This window comes from Culicoides brevitarsis, chromosome 2, assembly GCF_036172545.1.
Source record: "Culicoides brevitarsis isolate CSIRO-B50_1 chromosome 2, AGI_CSIRO_Cbre_v1, whole genome shotgun sequence".
NCBI lineage: Eukaryota > Metazoa > Arthropoda > Insecta > Diptera > Ceratopogonidae > Culicoides > Culicoides brevitarsis.
In genome coordinates this window covers 762,745-781,858 of record NC_087086.1, presented here as the reverse complement: position 1 = coordinate 781,858, position 19,114 = coordinate 762,745, and the positions used below count along the sequence as shown (strand labels likewise).

The following is a 19,114-nucleotide window of genomic DNA, read 5'->3' as shown; positions in this document are numbered from 1 at the left end:
TTTTTGCTCCTCATATGATAAAATCGTACTTTTTTTTTATTTCATCAAAAATCGATCAGATATCAATGGAAATCAACTTTAGAATGAATATTTATTAAATTTTAGCTTTGAAACCCATCAAAAGTTGGTTGAAAAGTGACTTGAGAAAAAAAGTACGATTTTTGCTCCTCATATGATAAAATCGTTGTTTTTATTATTTCTTCAAAAATCAAGGAGATTTTTAATATTATACAAGTATAATATAAAACTATATATAATATTATTAAACCTATATAAATAATAAAAATAAACATTATTTTTTATAGTGAAATGAAGAAAAAGTCTAAAATGAAATTTTTCAAAAATAAAAAAACTCTTCAATCTTCGTTTGTCATATTACTTTACTAAAAGATAAAATCATTTTTTTTTTCAGGCGCCTTGTTTTTTTCTCTATTTTAACGACAATGTTAACAAACAATGTCATTCGATCAGGCCAATTACTCTTTGACTGATGGTCAAAAACGATACATAAGGGGTGAACACGCATGTTATTTTGCAGCAATAAATCATCTTTCTCATGTTGTATCTTTCATCACAACGACGCTTACATTCAAGCTCGAAACCGATGTAAACTTGCCTTTCCGTTGGTCATCATTGTGTTGTGCATCTTATATCGCATGACAAACAAGATAATAGGGAATTTAACACACACACTGCTTTATTGCTCGAGGAGATATGTTGATGATGGACTACATGCATTAGAATGATTAATATGTGTTTATTTGACGCGTAAACAATTCATCTATGTATGACTTTTCATCACATTACTTCACGGATTCTGAAGAGAAGGAAATTTTCTTCTTCGAGGCACAGACGACTTCCTTCATTCATTGTTCGCCATTAAAATCTTAATAATATTATTAAAATTTGCCAACAATGAAATGCACGGGAAACCACAAACGCAGATATCAGTGTAGAGACAGACCAAAAATTCTCTCTTCTCTTCGCGCTGTTGTCATTTTCGTGCGTCGTCGTCGACAATGATGTCTCGTCAGTTGCACGAATTTATGGAGAATATTATTAAATTTGTGTAATGTAATAGAAAATGAAAAGCTCTGGAAATGCAACGACGACGATGGCAAGTGAATGAATAGAATTTCGTGCGTGCGTGCTTCTGTCGAGTTTCGTTGGTGCATCAACAATCAACCGTCTTTAATTCAATGTTGTGAAATTTAATTTGATTAACAATTTCCTTCGAGGCAAAAACAGGCAATTTATCATGATGTCGCTTTTTGCAACAAAGTTAAAGCTGGAAACAATTAAAGTTCGCGTTTTTCTTCATTTTAAAGGGTTTCGAAAAGTTAGCCATAAAACCGAGAGAAATAACGCGAAATCACATTTGCCGTAATCGCACATCTTATTACTCTCTATTAATTTAATTAGGACCCATATGCCAGAGTCTTTAAGTAGTGTCATTCTAATGAATTGGAACAACTAATCCATGTAGTAATGCCATCCTCCGTTGGCTTGCCTGCTAAACAGACACATAAATGGATTTTCTTCCATTCTTCGTTGCTGTGGAAGAGAGGACGAGAAATGTAGTTTGAATTAAAATAATCATGATAGTTACAAGAAGAAGTTACTTTATTTAAAAATTGTGATGCGTTCCATGTTGCAAGAGACGAAAAACCAATTTTCGTACGAAATTTCGAAAATTCTGTGGAAGGAGACACAAAAACAAACAAACAATCATGTGTGTTGGAAGATAAAATAACAATTCTCCGACTGTGTTTTCTGTATTTTCTGACTGGATGAGGAGAAAGTTAAATAGAGAACAAACAAACCGAATATTGTGTGGCATCTTAAGCCTTTCACTTTAAACTTTATTAAATACAACAGAAAACAAACACATTATAAGAGTGTCGGATTAATTTGTTATCTCTCTCTCGAAATTCGTACACTTCGACGATGTGAATGAAAATTATGTTATTTTCGTCGTCGTTCGTTCATTGCTCGCTGCTTGATGGCAGTTAAGAAGAATAGTTTCAATAAAACGTCAAATTCATGATGCAGAAAATCATTTCTGATCTACTTTCGAGTCGTGTGTGTGTGTGTGTTATCATTTTCATCATTTGAACAATATATTACACGAATAATCCACACTCGCATATAAACAGACATCAAGTAAATCCTTCAACAAATCCTTAAACGCCATTGTTATGTATCTCTTCTCGTATTTATTAATGTATTTTTATTTCAATTGTTTCTTTTTTTTAGCAATCTTTGTTTCGTAAGATGTCTCGAGGTTTGCACAACGAAAAGAATGTAATCAAAAATTATACGAGAGAAGTTATCAAAGATCGAAGATATTCTTTAGATGATGCGATATGTGTTCTGTGCTCTTGATAGATTATAATATGTATCAGTAAGTATCATAAGACACAAAAAAGGAGAAAAGAACAATATCTATTTAGATTTATATGATTGTTAGAGGAGAGAATTGAAGCACATGGAGAAGAAAATTTTCTGCAAAGCTTAAAATTTGATTTAAAAAAATAAAAAAAAAAATATCGAATTTTTTTTTCGTCACAAAACGAAAAAATTAAGAAAATTTAAAAAAAAAATAATTTTGATGAATTTCATTTTTATTTTATTTTATTTAATTTTTACAAAATTTATATTGTACTTTCATTCAAATTTTTACAATTACAACTTTTTTCTATTAATTTTTTTTGCAGCATATGATTTAAAAATTTTTTACAAAATTTTTATTTTCAAAAAATCATCGAATTTGATCGAAAATTCCTCTGAAAAAATTTCACATTTTTTTTATTTTTACTACCAAATTTATATATTTTTTATTTTTTTTATTATTTTAATTTTTTTTTTAATTTATTTTTTAATTTTATTATTATTTTTTTCAAAATATAAAAAACTTTTCAAAAAAAATTTGGTAAGTTTTCTTTAATTAAAAACTAATAAATTTTTTTTTGCAGCAAATTTTTGAAAATTGTTCTGTAAATTTTTCAAAACGAATTCGTGAAAAATCATCGAGGTAAGTTCTCTTCTCACAATGTGACTTTATTTCATTACACTCACTTGACACGAACAGAGACCAACTTATACATTGGCGGTGTTGTTGTTCATAATCCGTTATTTTCTATTTCTCTAAAATAATAAAATGTACACTTTATTTGCTCATAAGCTGCTTCCACACAACACACAGTCATCTCATATAAATTGTAACATTATCTTGATCCTCTTGACGTATCCAAGAAAGAGAACAAGAAGAAGAAGAAGTTTAGAAACACATCTCGGCAGACACAAAAGAAAATTGAATGAATGAAGAAAATGAGCTTGCGAGAGTGAATGATAGTGTATTGTTATTACATTTTGTGCTGCAGCAGTTTGAACGAAATGAGTGGATTACGAGACACGAGAGAGAGAGAAAATGAAAATAATGATCAGGCTTTAAAGTAACAGCAGCAGCAGTAGCGATGGGATTTGTTCAAAGATTGCCGTTTTTTTAATCGAAACGAGGAAATTGTTTGGACATGAGTGAATGATGCCACGAATCTGTGAATATAATTTCACATGGAAAAGACGAAAACGGAACAAAATGAATAAGCAAAAAATTTCAGTTCAATCTTCTTCAAGACAAATTGTTTTTTTTCCTCTTCTTCTTTTGAACATTTGTTCATGAAATGCACGACAAAACGCCTGGTAAGTTCTTTAAAAATGATAAAATTAAACGACAATAAAAAGTTTCCTCTTAATAATAAATTTAAACGAGTGCTTAAATGTATCTTCTTCTTTTTTTAGGCTGGCTGGCTGGCGGAAAATTTATTAATGAAGCTTTTCTGTGTGTCTCCGCAATAATAATAATTATAAAAGCCGAAAAACCGAAGTGCATTTTAAAAACCAAAGTTTTTGATAACACGCATGCACAAAAATATTACAAAGTACGAAGAAAAACAGGAAATTTCGTACTCACGTACAGGCAAGTAATATTTATAATTGAAATAAATACATTTATAAATTTTAATTTTCATTAAACTAATCTGCTGGAACAAAAGAAGCACCTGCTACATGTCATTTATATTTTAATTCAACATTTTTTTGTCTTTTCCATTATTTTTTTTCAGGAGTTTTTGTTTTTCTGGTCAGACTTTCTCCTATTATTATTATTATGAAATTGGAAGAGACATGTTTCGGTGCGTGTTTTGTTGTAAATTATGTCTGTCTTTTGTGTACCATTGCAAGAGAAACAAGTTTAACATGTTCCTGACAAACATTACATGCGACATCTCCTGTGTTTCTAATTTATAACGAATACAAGAAAGCCCGAATATTAAGTAGTAATGTCCCGATAATAATTTTAACAGTCACATTTATTATTGATACTTTGTGAAAATTTTGATTGTTCAAATTTTGTTGTTTAGTGCATTATTTACGTTGAATGCGATTCTTGATTGAACGTTTTATATTCAATTATTTTGGTATTCAGGCGAAAAACTCAATAGACTGAACATTTTTGCATGTAAACAATTTTTATAACTCGCCGTAAAAGGGAAACCCTGTGAGAATATGATTAAATCTTTTCATTTCTCACTTCAACAAGGGTTTCATTTATCCATAAAAATAAAATAAAGTACGTGATATGATTTATTAAAAAACTTTTACCGCCTCATTTTTACACACATTCATGCAGAGTCAGACACATAAAAAAGTTGAATATTTTTTTTCGGAAATTTTAAAGTTACAAACCACAAACGAGTGATTTTTCATGAAACTAAAAGGGAACGAAAGTATTAATTGTAACTCAATCTTGTGTACTTTAAGTAATAATTGACCATTAGTTAGATAAATATTTGTCGCATTTAATACACTTCCGTCAATCTAAAGAGGATATCTGGACAAAATTTGTATTTGTATCAAATTACAGAACAAATATTTGCCTTTAGGGGATAACGAATCAATATATTTGTCAAAGAAACATCAGCTATTTGTAACATTAAATTATATCTTTATTACAAAATTTTGATTTTAATCTTTTTGCTTTATTTTCAGCTCTTTTGATGAGAATTTGTCATTGGAAATCCGCAAATATCGCAAATCGTGAGTTGATCATCGATGGATAACTGTCTGAAATTCATTAATTGAGACCCGTAACAAACAATTCCCGGAGGTACATGCACAAATTGTTCATCTTGTTGTACAGGAGATGCACAAAAACAGGCATGAATTATAAAAATCACAAAAATTAAGAGATTTAACTTCATACTTCTTGATAGTTTTATGAATCAAAAGACACTGAAGTTGAGATTTTTTCAAATTTTTTAGATTAATGAACGATTTTATTGAAATTAGATTATAAGATGTTCAAATATTTGCATTCCGTTATCAGCTATTGAAGTCCAAACTTCATTGATCGTCGTTTCAGGCGATGTAATTAACACAAATTTTCGTGCTTTTATCGCTCGGTTTTCCCCAAATGCTTTCCAAAATTAAAATCTGTTTATTATGAGTTCCGTTTTATCTCGTAAGCACGTGCTTCCATGCTACAATGGCATAATAATTGCCCAAGTGTTGAAGTGTGAGTACACCAAAATAAACGCATTCTAATTATTTGCCGTTTTGAGGTCATTGTGCACACACACTTTTATTGTGTTATTATTATTATTTATAAATTATTTGATTATAATTATGATAATTATTTTATTTTATTGTAAAATGTTCGAGCAATGCAGAAATAATGTCCTACTTTTCCATCGGCACATTGAAAAGTGATCAAAATGCAATAAAATTAAGGAAAATCTATTTAATTAAAGAGGGATTAGAACTTAAACTAACATAAAACTTCAGATTATTGCTATTTATTTCCCTTTCTTGTCATTTTGTGTCGTAAAGACGTTAACTTTTATGACTAACGATGCTTGCTATTATTAGAGCAAACAATTTGTTTCGAAATTTCTTTCTTTTGTTTGGCAAAACGAAAAGTTTCTTTGGAATTTTGTCGGGTTTGGTATTCGGAAGATTGATTGAGTACGATGTTAAATGAACGAGAATGTCATGCTTTCTTATAATTGACACAATATTTACATTGTTCAAGTACAGGATGTTCCTTCAAAGTTGATGAAAAATTCCTTTCTTGTACGAAATGCATCAACTTTCATTTTATTATTTACTTCTAAAAATGCATCTCTTGTTGCTCTACTGTATTAACTTAATAAACTCGTCAATTATTTTCTGAAGTATTTTCATCTAAGCTTACTAATTTTATTATTTTGTAACATCATGTTTCCTTGTCTGCATTGCTGAAGGGATTTTTGTTAAGTTTTATGTAAAAGTTTGTGACGTCAATATTTTATCAATGCTCAAAAGTTTTTTTATATGCTTTTTTATTGAAATTTCAATGTTGTCTGTCATCGTGTCACGCTTTTAGTTACATACTGAGAATTCAGATGGCGCTGTAACTCTTTATAGGTAATAACTAAAATGAATAATATAAAAAAAAAATTATAAAAAAAAATTAAAAAAAAAATTATAAAAAAAAAATATTTTACAAATATGCTTTTATATGAAAAAATGGTCTTAAAAATTAAAAAAAAATTTTTGCAAATTTTAAGCAAAAGAAAAAAGCATTAAAAACTTTAAAAATAAATGATAATTTTCTGAAATAAAATTATTGGACTCGAATGTTTTTTTTTCTTTTGCTTGAATTTTGCAAAATTTTCTTTTTTATTTTTAACTTTTTAGGGCCCTAAATAAAAAAGCATCTTTTTAAAATATTTTTTTTTATAATTTTTTTTTAAATGAATTTTATTTATGTGATTATTATTTGTGATGATGAAGAGAGACAAAAACATCACAAAGTTACAAAAATAAAAGAGGAAACTCTCTTCAATTTGTTTGACATCATATGTTTTATTATTATTTATTTATCATACATACATGAAATTATTATTAAGATGGGAAAATAGAAATAGAATAATGAACAAGTGACAGCGAAACAGTAAAAATCACTCAAAACGAACCCTCTCTCACGCTTTATCTCTCGGAGACACACAACTCCGACAATATTTTATATTTTATTTATGGAAATGTGTGTATAGTTTTCTCGAGAAATTAATCTGTGAGATAGATTAAAGGATTAAAATTTTCATTATTTCTCATATTATTCATGCCTTTCTCCTCCAAACATACATATGTAAAAGTCTCTTGTGTCTTATGACATGTGTGTGACATGAAACAGACGATTGTTGTTCTACTATTAAACGTATAAAATACACAGAAATGTTGTAAAACAAGCAACAGAAAAAGAAACATTATATTATTTTTGTTTCAATTTGTTTCTTTTCTGAGCCTGAATCATGATAGTTTTGGAAAGCACATGAAAAGTTAACATTTTAAAAGTTTTTGAATAGAAAATTTGTAATAACTGATTACATTTTACTATGTAGAAATTTATTTATAGAGAACTTTTTTTTTAATTATCTTTAATTTTCAGATCCTTTTTAATTAGCAAAAGTTTTGTTTTGATGAAAATATGACATTTATTAGAAGCTCTTTCGAAATTTCTTCAAAACAAATAAATTTTCAACTTTAAACTCTTGACGAAAGATGTTTCTCATATATCATGCTCCCCTTTAAAAACCACATAATTTGTCCGAATTCCAGAGAAGAGATCATGTAATAAAATATGATAAAATGTGAAGAGAAGCACAGCGGGTTTAGAAAGGAATTAATTTCCTCGTGTTTCTTTGTGGCAGACATAAAAAATGAATAAAAATGAAATTAAACATAATAAAGTATTAAAGACCACGGTAATTATTTTTTGTTCGCAGGGCATGAAATAAACAAATTTCATTGCGAAAGGTCTTTAAGTGTTCATTTAGGGGCAAATTACTGTGAATCTCGCAGCAATATTAGCTGCTGATATTAAAAATTCTCAAAGTAAATGCTCGGATGTCGTGCATTTTTCATTTTCAGCATCTCAACACAAAAGAATTTTATCACTTTTAACTTTGCGACGTTAGTGTAAGTATGCGATGCAGGCAAAAAGACACACAAAAAAGCAAATAAGCATATGCATAATGTGTGAAAAACAAGAAATGTTGACATTTATTCAAGATACAAAATGTCCAGATCCTATTTTTCTATTTTATTGCAGAATGGATAGGCTTTCCAAGCAATAACTGTCACGGCATGAGACACGGAAACGATAGAAATATGAATATTTGGGACAGACTTCCTTCGGAAACATATGTAAATGTGAATTCTTTTTCGTCGTGTGTAGGCGTCGGAGTTCATATTAGTAGCAGGATCACTTTTTAAAAGTACATAAAATGAAATGAATATAAAAATTCTAAAAGAAATGAAAAATTCCTTCAGTCGACGACACACGGAGAGGCACATTCACAATCCATTAACATAATAAATTTCTTGCAAGCCACATTTATCAGGAAAGTTAACACTTTTATGGGCTTTGTAATGTACTTTTACAAGATAACTTTCAATTCCTCTTTCATGTTTCGCCGCTTTTCGTGACTTTAAATTAATATTGCCTCGAGCGATGTACGAAAACCAATAAATAGAATCCTCAATCCGTTCGTGTGTTTGACTGTAGGTGCGTGTAACCCAATAACCATAACCAATTATTTGAATAATTCAGATAAATTTGTGCTCACATGTCCCCATAGAAAAGTTCCGAGCGAGAGAAAGCAACAAAATTGGATACTATCTCGAGCAGCAAGGCAATAAAATCAGACAAACTCGACTTAATAATAAGTAACCACAATATACATCATCGAGATTCGTGTACAAAAGGAGGAACTACGTGCCAAAATTGAAACTTTCCGTATACGGGATAGATATATTTGGACAACGTAGATGTGTTAATTAATTCCAACTCAATGAAATTCAATTGACCAAACAGTTTGACCAGAGAGAAACAAAAGATATACGGATAATTGTTTTATATCTGTTGCATGTAGTTGACCAAGCAATTCAACTTTGTCATATTGGCAATGAATTTTAGGGATGCTTGTTAATCAGAGACATTCAACAGTAATTACAGATCAAAAGGGCACAAATTAGCAACGATTGTCTGAAGCGCCCTCTATCGACGTTTTTTTTTATTTTCGGCGAAAATGTTGGAAAAACCATCGATCATAAAATAATATTTCTCGAATCATGCCGTGTGATCATAAAATAAAATAAAAATCTATCCATCCATGAATATGGAATAAGCTGCTTGCGTGACGTATTAAAAAAATAAAAAAAAAGTGCGGATATATATTTTGTGCACCCAAAAGAATTTTTTTATTATCACATCATTCAAACGCAAATTTATATATCAATCCACACATTTTATTTTTTTTTCACACACTCGAATTTTTTGTTGGGCTTTATATTTGCTGTGCTGATAATAAATAGACGTATATAGCGATGAGATGATTGCAGTTGCCCTTTTTAACACCAACATACATCAATCAATTTTTTACCACTTTTGTGTGAAAAGGACTTCTCTTTGTCTCTGTACGCGTGTGTGTGTGTGTGAATGAGTTGCGTTCGTTTCTGTTGATGATGGTTTTATTATTACACAGAATCAAGCGACTGAAGTGCAAGTGAATGAATTCGTGATAAATGTGCACGAAATGCCGAGGATAGATCAAAAGCGATGATGTTTTTATTTATCTTTTTTTGTGGCAACTGCAGCTTGACCAACAACGGTACCCAACCAATTTAGGCGCACAAAAAGATGGCTTTAAACTATTTTGAATGCTGTGGTCAGTATTTGTATGGCATGACACGGTCAGCATCAGATAATCTAATTTGAAATGAATTTTGCGTATTTCCGTTTGTAAATTGTTCCTTGTCATTGCCACGCGCAACGTGAAAGGTGACTTTTTTGTTTTTTTTATCGCGAATGATCGAGATAAAAATTTTCTTTTGATCTTTTTGAAAATCTGAAAGTGACTTCTTCTTTTTTCTTCTTCTTCTTCTTCAGAAAATGTTGAGCAATAAAAGTTTTGTATGACTTTTTCTTGCATTTCAAACTTTATTTAACTCTTGTTAGCGAATTATTATAGGCAAGTTAAATATTTCTTCGTGCACGAAAAGTAGCAAGAAACAAAAATATTTTTTCTGTTAAATTTTGTGAAAAGGTATCTTTTAACATCGTCATCTCGCATCGCATCACATAAAATATCACAACAACAAGAGATGATAATTATTTGAGGAATTTTAGTTAAAGGAACATTTTTGCAGCAAAATAATTTGGATGCATGTTCACAGAATTTTACTCAAATAAATCTTAAGCTTTTATTTTCACAGGACGACATGTTTACACTGATGCGCAATTAATTTTAAACTTTTATCAAAAAAAAAATTTAAATATTTTTAGAATTTTAATCTAAACTGATACATCAAAAATTTTGAAATTTTTGTTAAATAATTTAAAAAAAAAAATTTTTAAATTTAAAAAAAAGTTTTGTTTTTAAATTTAAATAAAATTTTTAATTCAATTTAATTTTTAACTTTATTTAATTTAATTTTTATTTTCAATTAAAAAAAAATTAAAAGAAATTTTAAAAAATTTTTAAACAATTTTTAAAAAATTTAAAATTGAAAATTAAAAAAAAAAATTGAAAATTTCACAGCTATGGAATATATAATAAAAAATTATTATTCATGAAAGTGAGATTTTCAGATTTTTGTTAATTACTGTACCTCTCTTGTTCTTGCCTTTTTTCATCCCAAAGACAAAAATGCTTGTATGTACGGGAAAATGGCTTATCATCCTGTCATAACTACCACTTAAAGAGAGTTTTTCCATACAGAGCGAGAAAGACGAGATAATGTGATACTAATAGCACATAATACAATATAAGTTTTTCCAAAAATATGTAAATAATAATAACGAACAATAGCAAAAATTGCTTCGAGGCAATTGTTTAAAAGCAGAATACTTTTTTTTTTTTGCTACTTGCTTGTACAACTTGTCAAATAATATAATACAATACACATTGCACATAAAATGCTTAACATAATTGCTGTTGGAAAATTTTTGTCTTTGACATGGAAGGAACGCGCATATTTTGCTTGCTTTCTGCTTTTCTCTGTACTCCAGATTTTTTTTCATCTGTTGTTTGTCAACGACGTCGTATGCTAATAACAAAGATAAGATGAGTGAGATAATGATAAGTATTTCATGTATGAATGTTGTTCAAATTCGCATGAAAAAAACGAGACCTTAAATATATGAAATATTTGTACAAGCGTTGACATCTTTTGTCTTCCTTTTATTCTCTCCCCGAGTCACATGAAATTACATTTTCAATTTGAAATGAATTTTTTTTTGTTCTGAACTTTTTTTTCATTTCCTAATGTTAAAATTATTTTTCTGCAAACGGCACAGATGTGTGAACGAGGAAAATTGATATGCTTGATTTACGAAAGAAATGTCTGTCATTATGTGGACAGCACAGAAGTTCGTTGTCTTAATACGTTTTTTTATCAATAAGTATTGATAGAAGGACATGGGCGTAAAAAACGAAGATGAAGGAAAATCGTGTGAATGTGTCTTATTTTTACAAGCTTTTACTCATAAATCCCCGTGTAAATTATGTGTCACAAAATGTGACATAAGCTTTTCCAACCAGATTGTCTCGCAATCGGAAACAGGGCGTTTTATAATTTTTTTAAATTAAAGATTCATAAAAAAAAATTTCAAAAAATTTTTAGAAATATTTTTGAAATTGAATTTTTAATGTTAAAATATTTATGGAAAATTTCAAAAATTCCTTGAAAAATATAAAAAAGACCCAAAAATTGTCAATTTTGATGAAATTTTTACTTTTTTTTATTTTGCCCCATTGGATTTTTCAATTTTTGACTTTTGAAAATTTTCATTTTAAGTCAAAACTTTTTATAAATTTTAGAAAAAAATTAGAAAAAATTTTTTTTGGGAAAAAATTTTTAGTTTTCATCAAAAAAGTTCAATATCTAAAAATTCCTCTGTACATTTTATCGAATCCTTTTCATTGCAAATGGTCACTTTGAGACCATTCCATACACATCATCACACTCATATACGCGCGTAAAAGGATTTCCTCTAATGCCATCTCTCTGTTCGTGTGTCGACCAACTTACCTACAAAAATGTTATAAATAAGTAAAATGAATAGGTTTGACTATAAGGCGAGTCCATGATGATGCTCTTTTACCTCGTTGTCTATTTTTTCGACTGTACGAACGTCATGTGTAACTAAAAGTAACGTTTCTGTAGAGAAAAATGTCCTTTTATTTTCTCATTTCACCTGAAAAGCCTTTTCATTACAGTTGAATGATTCTTTTACTAAAATACATCTCCTTCTTTCTCTCATTTATTATTATATTTATTTTTCTGAAAGCTCCAAAGTTCTCTATAATGCGATCGAGGTACTTTATTTACGAAAAAAAACTTTTTTTTTTATTTTGACAATCCTTGAATTGGATATTCTTTAAAATAAAAAATGTTGTCCCGCTCGAAATTCCTTCACGTAAATAATTGTTTTGAAAATATAAAGTGACAATGATAAAAGTCTGTCATTAAATTGGAGGTCATTATTGATTCGTGTCACATATCATTCGAGTTGATCGAAAAAAAAGAGACAAATGTTATGATTAGATCGCAACATCCATCGTACGACGACGTCAGAAGAAAAAAACGTGAAAAATTGTCAGGATATTTGAAAGGTTTGTTTAGAAAATGAATCGAAGGAGAGCGAGACTAAATCAATCAGATGTCATCTCCGGAAACAATTTAAAGAGCAGGAGAAAAATCGGAAATTTGGGCAATAAAGGCGATGGTTTGACAGATACGTAATTAATTTAGTGTTTCTTACCAACTTTTTGTTTAACCAAGTCTCTTTTTCAGCTTCTTTCTTCCTTCCATGCACGAAAATATTTATTGGCGGTTTGAACAAATGCCTCTTATCTCTGCGCCGCTCATTTAAAATGCAAAGTAACAATAAACGGGCGATATAATGATGCAACAACACATTAAACCAATGCCATTCAATTCATTCAAAACGAAGAGAAACGGAGATAATGTTGCAATACCGCACAATTTTCTTTTCAATTCCGATATCTCTCCCATTGCTGAAACATTTTCCAGATATATGCAAAATAACATCATTTGCTTGCAAGCTGCCCCTTCTAAATGTTTTGTTTTAAAATCGTTGCTTCTGCGAGAAATGAACAGCATATGTCGTGTCGCTTATGTGCATCATCGTCCTACTCTCACACACATGTTTGTATGAAGATGTGAATAATTTGTGGTTTTACGTTAACACACTACGTATGGAAAATTCTATGGAAAATGCTAACTTTTTAATTTGCGTGTTTTGTCTATTTTCTCTCTATTTGTTGTTATTATTTTAGAGGAAAAAATGTGTACAATGGACTTGCTCTCGTTTGTTCAACGACAACAAAAACATCCACAAAGTTGAAGGAAAGGGTAGAACGAACGAAAATAGCAAAAGAATTTGTAATAATTGATTTTACACGCACGATGCTTTGTTGTTGTCTGTGTTTTTTCCTGTGTGCGGTGAATCCTGTTTGCTTTATGTCGGTCAATAGCTGTTATTATTATAATTCTTGACTACTGTATTCAATATTTGTCTGCGGTTGAAAAAACCATTGGATTCATTTAATATTGAGAATTTGAGGGAAATTCGGGTGTTATGACAAAAAGGTGTGAAATCTATAAGGAAGACAAAAAGTTTTTTAAAAATTTTCCTTCTATCAAAAATTTAAAAAAAAATATTTTCAAATGTTATTTTTTATGAGTTAAATTTTTTTAATCCGAAATTCCCTATTTAAAATTAATTATACTATGATGAAAAAGAAAACTTTAAATTACTTTAATAGGAAAATTGTGAAAATTTAATGTTTTTTCTCTCAAACAAGATATTTTAGAACTTACCTGAATCGTTTTGCTGTTGATTTAAAAATTTCATCTTGTAAAACTTGCTTCGTATTCTAAAATTAAATAGAAAACATAAAATTTCATATATCATGAACTTATGTATTTACATGAAAAATGTTTATTTAAAAAAAACGTTTAAAGTGTTTGAATATCAAAAATTTTACAAATTCGCTTTAGGATAACTTCCAACAAATGGAAAGGTAAAAATGAGCGACTTGCGACACAATTTACCAAAATTTGTATGTCAAAATTTTAATTGTTTCAACAAAAAATTTCACTTCGAAAAACCATGCAAAATATAACTTTCGAAAAATTAGTATTATTTAAAGGATTTTAAAAAATTAAATGAAAATAAAAAAAAAGAAATGACATTCATAAATATTTTTTTTAAATTTAATTAATTTTGAATAATTTTCAAATTATTTGGGCTAAACATTTGAAAGAAAATATTAATTGAAAGAGGTTATTTCGATTAAGAAATCCTGTGTCAAAGCCATTTTTGTCAAATTTTGCTCCAAATGAATAAAAATTTGTCAGAGGACTCTAATTTATCATTTTTAATCATTTTATAACTCAAAACTGCCAAAAAATTGAAACTGAAAAAATTTTTTTCCTTTGACATAGTTTTATTTTAAAAACTAAATCAAGACAAAAACTATGTCAAAAACTGTGTCAAAGCAATTTTTGTCAAATCTTGTTACAAATGGATAAAAATTTGTCAGAGGACTCTAATTTATCATTTTTAATCATTTTAAAACTCAAAACTGCCAAAAAAAAAGGAACTAAAAAAAATTTTTTTCTTTGACATAGTTTTGTTTTGAAAACTAAATCAAGAGCAAAACTATGTCAAAAACTGTGTCAAAGTCATTTTTGTTAAATCGTGCTCCAAATGGATAAAAATTTGTCAGAGGGCTCTAACTTATCTTGATTTAATCATTTTATAACTCAAAACTGCCAAAAAATTAAAACTGAAAAAATTTTTTTCTTTGACATAGTTTTGTTTTGAAAACTAAATCAAGAGCAAAACTATGTCAAAAACTGTGTCAAAGTCATTTTTGTTAAATCTTGCTCCAAATGGATAAAAATTTGTCAGAGGGCTCTAACTTATCATTTTTAATCATTTTATAACTCAAAACTGCCAAAAAATTAAAACTGAAAAAAATTTTTTTCTTTGACATAGTTTTGTTTTGAAAACTAAATCAAGAGCAAAACTATGTCAAAAACTGTGTCAAAGTCATTTTTGTTAAATCTTGCTCCAAATGGATAAAAATTTGTCAGAGGGCTCTAATTTATCATTTTTAATCATTTTATAACTCAAAACTGCCAAAAAATTAAAACTGAAAAAAAATTTTTTCTTTGACATAGTTTTGTTTTGAAAACTAAATCAAGAGCAAAACTATGTCAAAAACTGTGTCAAAGTCATTTTTGTTAAATCTTGCTCCAAATGGATAAAAATTTGTCAGAGGGCTCTAATTTATCATTTTTAATCATTTTATAACTCAAAACTGCCAAAAAATTAAAACTGAAAAAAATTTTTTTCTTTGACATAGTTTTGTTTTGAAAACCAAATCAAGAGCAAAACTATGTCAAAAACTGTGTCAAAGTCATTTTTGTTAAATCTTGCTCCAAATGGATAAAAATTTGTCAGAGGGCTCTAACTTATCTTGATTTAATCATTTTATAACTCAAAACTGCCAAAAAATTAAAACTGAAAAAATTTTTTTCTTTGACATAGTTTTGTTTTGAAAACTAAATCAAGAGCAAAACTATGTCAAAAACTGTGTCAAAGTCATTTTTGTTAAATCTTGCTCCAAATGGATAAAAATTTGTCAGAGGGCTCTAACTTATCATTTTTAATCATTTTATAACTCAAAACTGCCAAAAAATTAAAACTGAAAAAAATTTTTTTCTTTGACATAGTTTTGTTTTGAAAACTAAATCAAGAGCAAAACTATGTCAAAAACTGTGTCAAAGTCATTTTTGTTAAATCTTGCTCCAAATGGATAAAAATTTGTCAGAGGGCTCTAATTTATCATTTTTAATCATTTTATAACTCAAAACTGCCAAAAAATTAAAACTGAAAAAAAATTTTTTCTTTGACATAGTTTTGTTTTGAAAACTAAATCAAGAGCAAAACTATGTCAAAAACTGTGTCAAAGTCATTTTTGTTAAATCTTGCTCCAAATGGATAAAAATTTGTCAGAGGGCTCTAATTTATCATTTTTAATCATTTTATAACTCAAAACTGCCAAAAAATTAAAACTGAAAAAATTTTTTTTCTTTGACATAGTTTTGTTTTGAAAACTAAATCAAGAGCAAAACTAAATCAAAAACTGTGTCAAAGCCATTTTGAAAACTTTTTTTAAATTAGATTATGTTTATAGAAAAATTTTTCAAAATAGTTTTTAGAAAGGAAAAATTAAGTCAAAAAAAAATGTTTATACTTTGAAATTTATTATATAACGAGCTATTATGAGCGACAATGTTGGCGACAATGGAAAGTAGAAGATGACATTCGAATACGAGTGTTCGATCGTAATTCAGTCGGAATAATTGTGTAGGGTATATGCAGAAAAAAATAAACTTTTCAAATTTATGGTTTCAAAGTTTTTGCAAATTTTGCTACTTTTCGTTCGGATAAGCGGGAGTCTTTGTGCGGTTCAGTAAAAAGGGAAGAGAAAGCGCTTCAAAATGAAGTAAAAAGCTGCGAGAACAGAAATTAGTAAAATAGTGAAAAGACTATTCGAAAGACTTGACGATAATAATAATAAATTAATAACGATTCCATAGAGAGGAGAGAGCAGCGTACGTTCGGTGCATAGACGGTGCTGTAATCACTGTCGCTGCGTACATATTACGTGCAAGGGACCGAGAATAGCGAAAAAACAGAAGTAGTGTGAAGTGTGTACTATTATTTTTTCAAAATGTCGTCTGTCGATATTGAGATTGTAAGTGTGCCGAATTTGCGGAAAATCGAGAGTTTCCTCAACGATTCGTCGTACCGCGAAACCATCGAGATCAGTTCGAATTTCAATGCGAGACTTTGCATGGAACGCAAATCACGAATGCCTTTTGTTGATGCACAAACCGGCGTAGCGCAGCGAAGTTGTCATCTGTATGCCCACAGACGTCAACGTATGCCAGCGCTGCGAGAAGGTCAAATTTACAGCTATCCGTCGCAACGATGGCGCAAACCGAAACGCCAATACTTGATGCGGATGCAAAATGCTCGTCCATTCCGAAGTTTCAAGCGTGTTGATGGTCCCGAAGGGTTTCCGAGCGATTCGTTGTTTACGGAAAAAGTTTCAGGCGGAAATCCGATGCAAATTGAAGACTCGTTATCGTCATCATACAGCGGCTTAATGAACGAAGGCGATATGTCAAAGGATGGCGGAACATCGAAAAACAGCGAAGATTTGCCCAAAGATTGGTTATACGATGAAATTGACATGAACGACATCGACGGGATGGATGATGCTGATAATGCGGATTCAGATTTCGAGTATAACGTCAACGGATACAAGAGAAAAACGAGCAACAATCGACGACGAACGACAAATAGCAGGGCAGGAAGTAGTCGACGTTCGCGAGCTGATGCTTCAGGTTCGGGAGAAAGTACGCCTCGTCGAAGTCGAAATCCCGCAGGTGCAAGCGCAAATTCTCGACGACGTAGAAAACCTGCGGAAAAGCTGCCTAAAGAACCTGATCTTGAAGCAGACACGTACACGCCAGCCTTTGAACCAACGTCATTCGATTCCGCGGAAAATAATTTTGAATTGAGGAATTATAGGAAGAATGTTTGGTCGGATCATTGCTAAGAGAAATAATAATTCAATTTTACGTCATATCAAAATGCGCAACTTTCTTTCGATATTAGAGAATTCAGTGTTTGTGAGAAGGAAATTTCTAGTCGATCAGATTTCTTCTCTCGATCAATTGAAAATTGACTTCTATAACAGCCATGTTGTTGTTTGTTTATATTTAACATAAGACAAAAAAAAAACAGAACCAAGTTCCAAATGTTTCCCCCTAAATAAAGTTTTGGCCAATCAAAATTTTTAAATGTACAAAAATCAGGCTACCTTGAAAATTTTTGATACCATAAATGAATTTGTACTAAAATTAAATAAAAATTATATATAAATGTCGGATAAACTTAGATGTAAGAGCAAAAAAAAATTATAAAGAAAAATTATATACTAAATATTATTTACGATAGGATTGTAGTTATCATTGTAAAAAATTCACAAAAAAATAATAAATAATATAAAGGACACAATTTAGATTTGTATAGAATGTGATTTTATAAAGAAAACCGTTATAAAGTCAATAAATTAAATAAAAATCAAACACTTTCTTTCATTTTTCGACAATTTTTGACAATATGAAGCCTTTTTGCCTTGAAAAATATTCAACTCCCATTAGATTAGCTACAAATATTTTACATTTCTAAACAACTTTTTTTTAATTTCCAATAATTTTACAGGAGAAAACGTAAAATTTAACCAGATTTTGCCTTCTTTGGATCCCAAGCTTCAATCTTTTCCTTAGTTGTTGAGTATGGATAATAAGCATCCTTCGTGCCTGACAAATTTTGACTATGATCTTGCATCCATTTATAATGAGGGCGGTTGCCATCACGATTTGGAGGTAAATCGGTCTAAAAATGATAATTTTAAATAATTTTTCTTTTATTTTAATATGAATTCAAAGTTGTTGTTACCTTGTAATGCATCCATCCAAACCATTCTGCGGGAATTTGACTGCCATCGTAATCCAAATGGAAATGAGGAGCATATTCAACCCAACGATTTCTGCTGTAAAAGTAGCTTGGATCTTCGTAATATTTGTTTCCGTATTTGTCGGTTCCAACTAAACGACCTGTTCTGACGTCGTCCATCCTAAAAGATTGGAAAGAAACAAAACAAGATTATATAATTTGCGTTTTATGATGATTTTTGGTATAAAATGCGAGTTCTTACCGATATAATTTGGATATAGTAGCACGAATTCCTCCATTTTCGCGGATGTAACGAAAAATACGACCCAATCCTGCCAAATTGTTCGACATTTTTGCGTAAATTACAAAAAAGTTGCAATTTCGATTGAAAAATTTGACGGAGACAGATGTTTTTTTTATTTTGACAGTCGTCGACGATAC

General features: G+C 29.6%; 2 protein-coding genes across 2 annotated transcripts; one reads left to right on the top strand and one right to left on the bottom strand.

The window, feature by feature from the left end:
• Nucleotides 1–16,516: 16,516 nt before the first annotated feature.
• On the top strand, nucleotides 16,517–18,139 carry LOC134831687 (zinc finger protein ubi-d4). The gene has a single exon (XM_063845483.1). The coding sequence runs from the start codon at nucleotides 16,878–16,880 to the stop codon at nucleotides 17,769–17,771; it is 894 nt and encodes a 297-aa protein (XP_063701553.1). The 5' UTR covers nucleotides 16,517–16,877; the 3' UTR covers nucleotides 17,772–18,139.
• A 240-nt stretch (nucleotides 18,140–18,379) lies between these two features.
• Nucleotides 18,380–19,098, bottom strand: LOC134830619 (probable NADH dehydrogenase [ubiquinone] 1 alpha subcomplex subunit 12). Its single transcript, XM_063844161.1, has 3 exons — nucleotides 18,936–19,098; nucleotides 18,677–18,854; nucleotides 18,380–18,613 (listed from the first exon to the last, which is right to left on the bottom strand). Exons 1-3 carry the CDS (start codon nucleotides 19,022–19,024, stop codon nucleotides 18,455–18,457), a joined length of 426 nt encoding a protein of 141 aa, XP_063700231.1. The 5' UTR covers nucleotides 19,025–19,098; the 3' UTR covers nucleotides 18,380–18,454.
• Nucleotides 19,099–19,114: the final 16 nt, after the last annotated feature.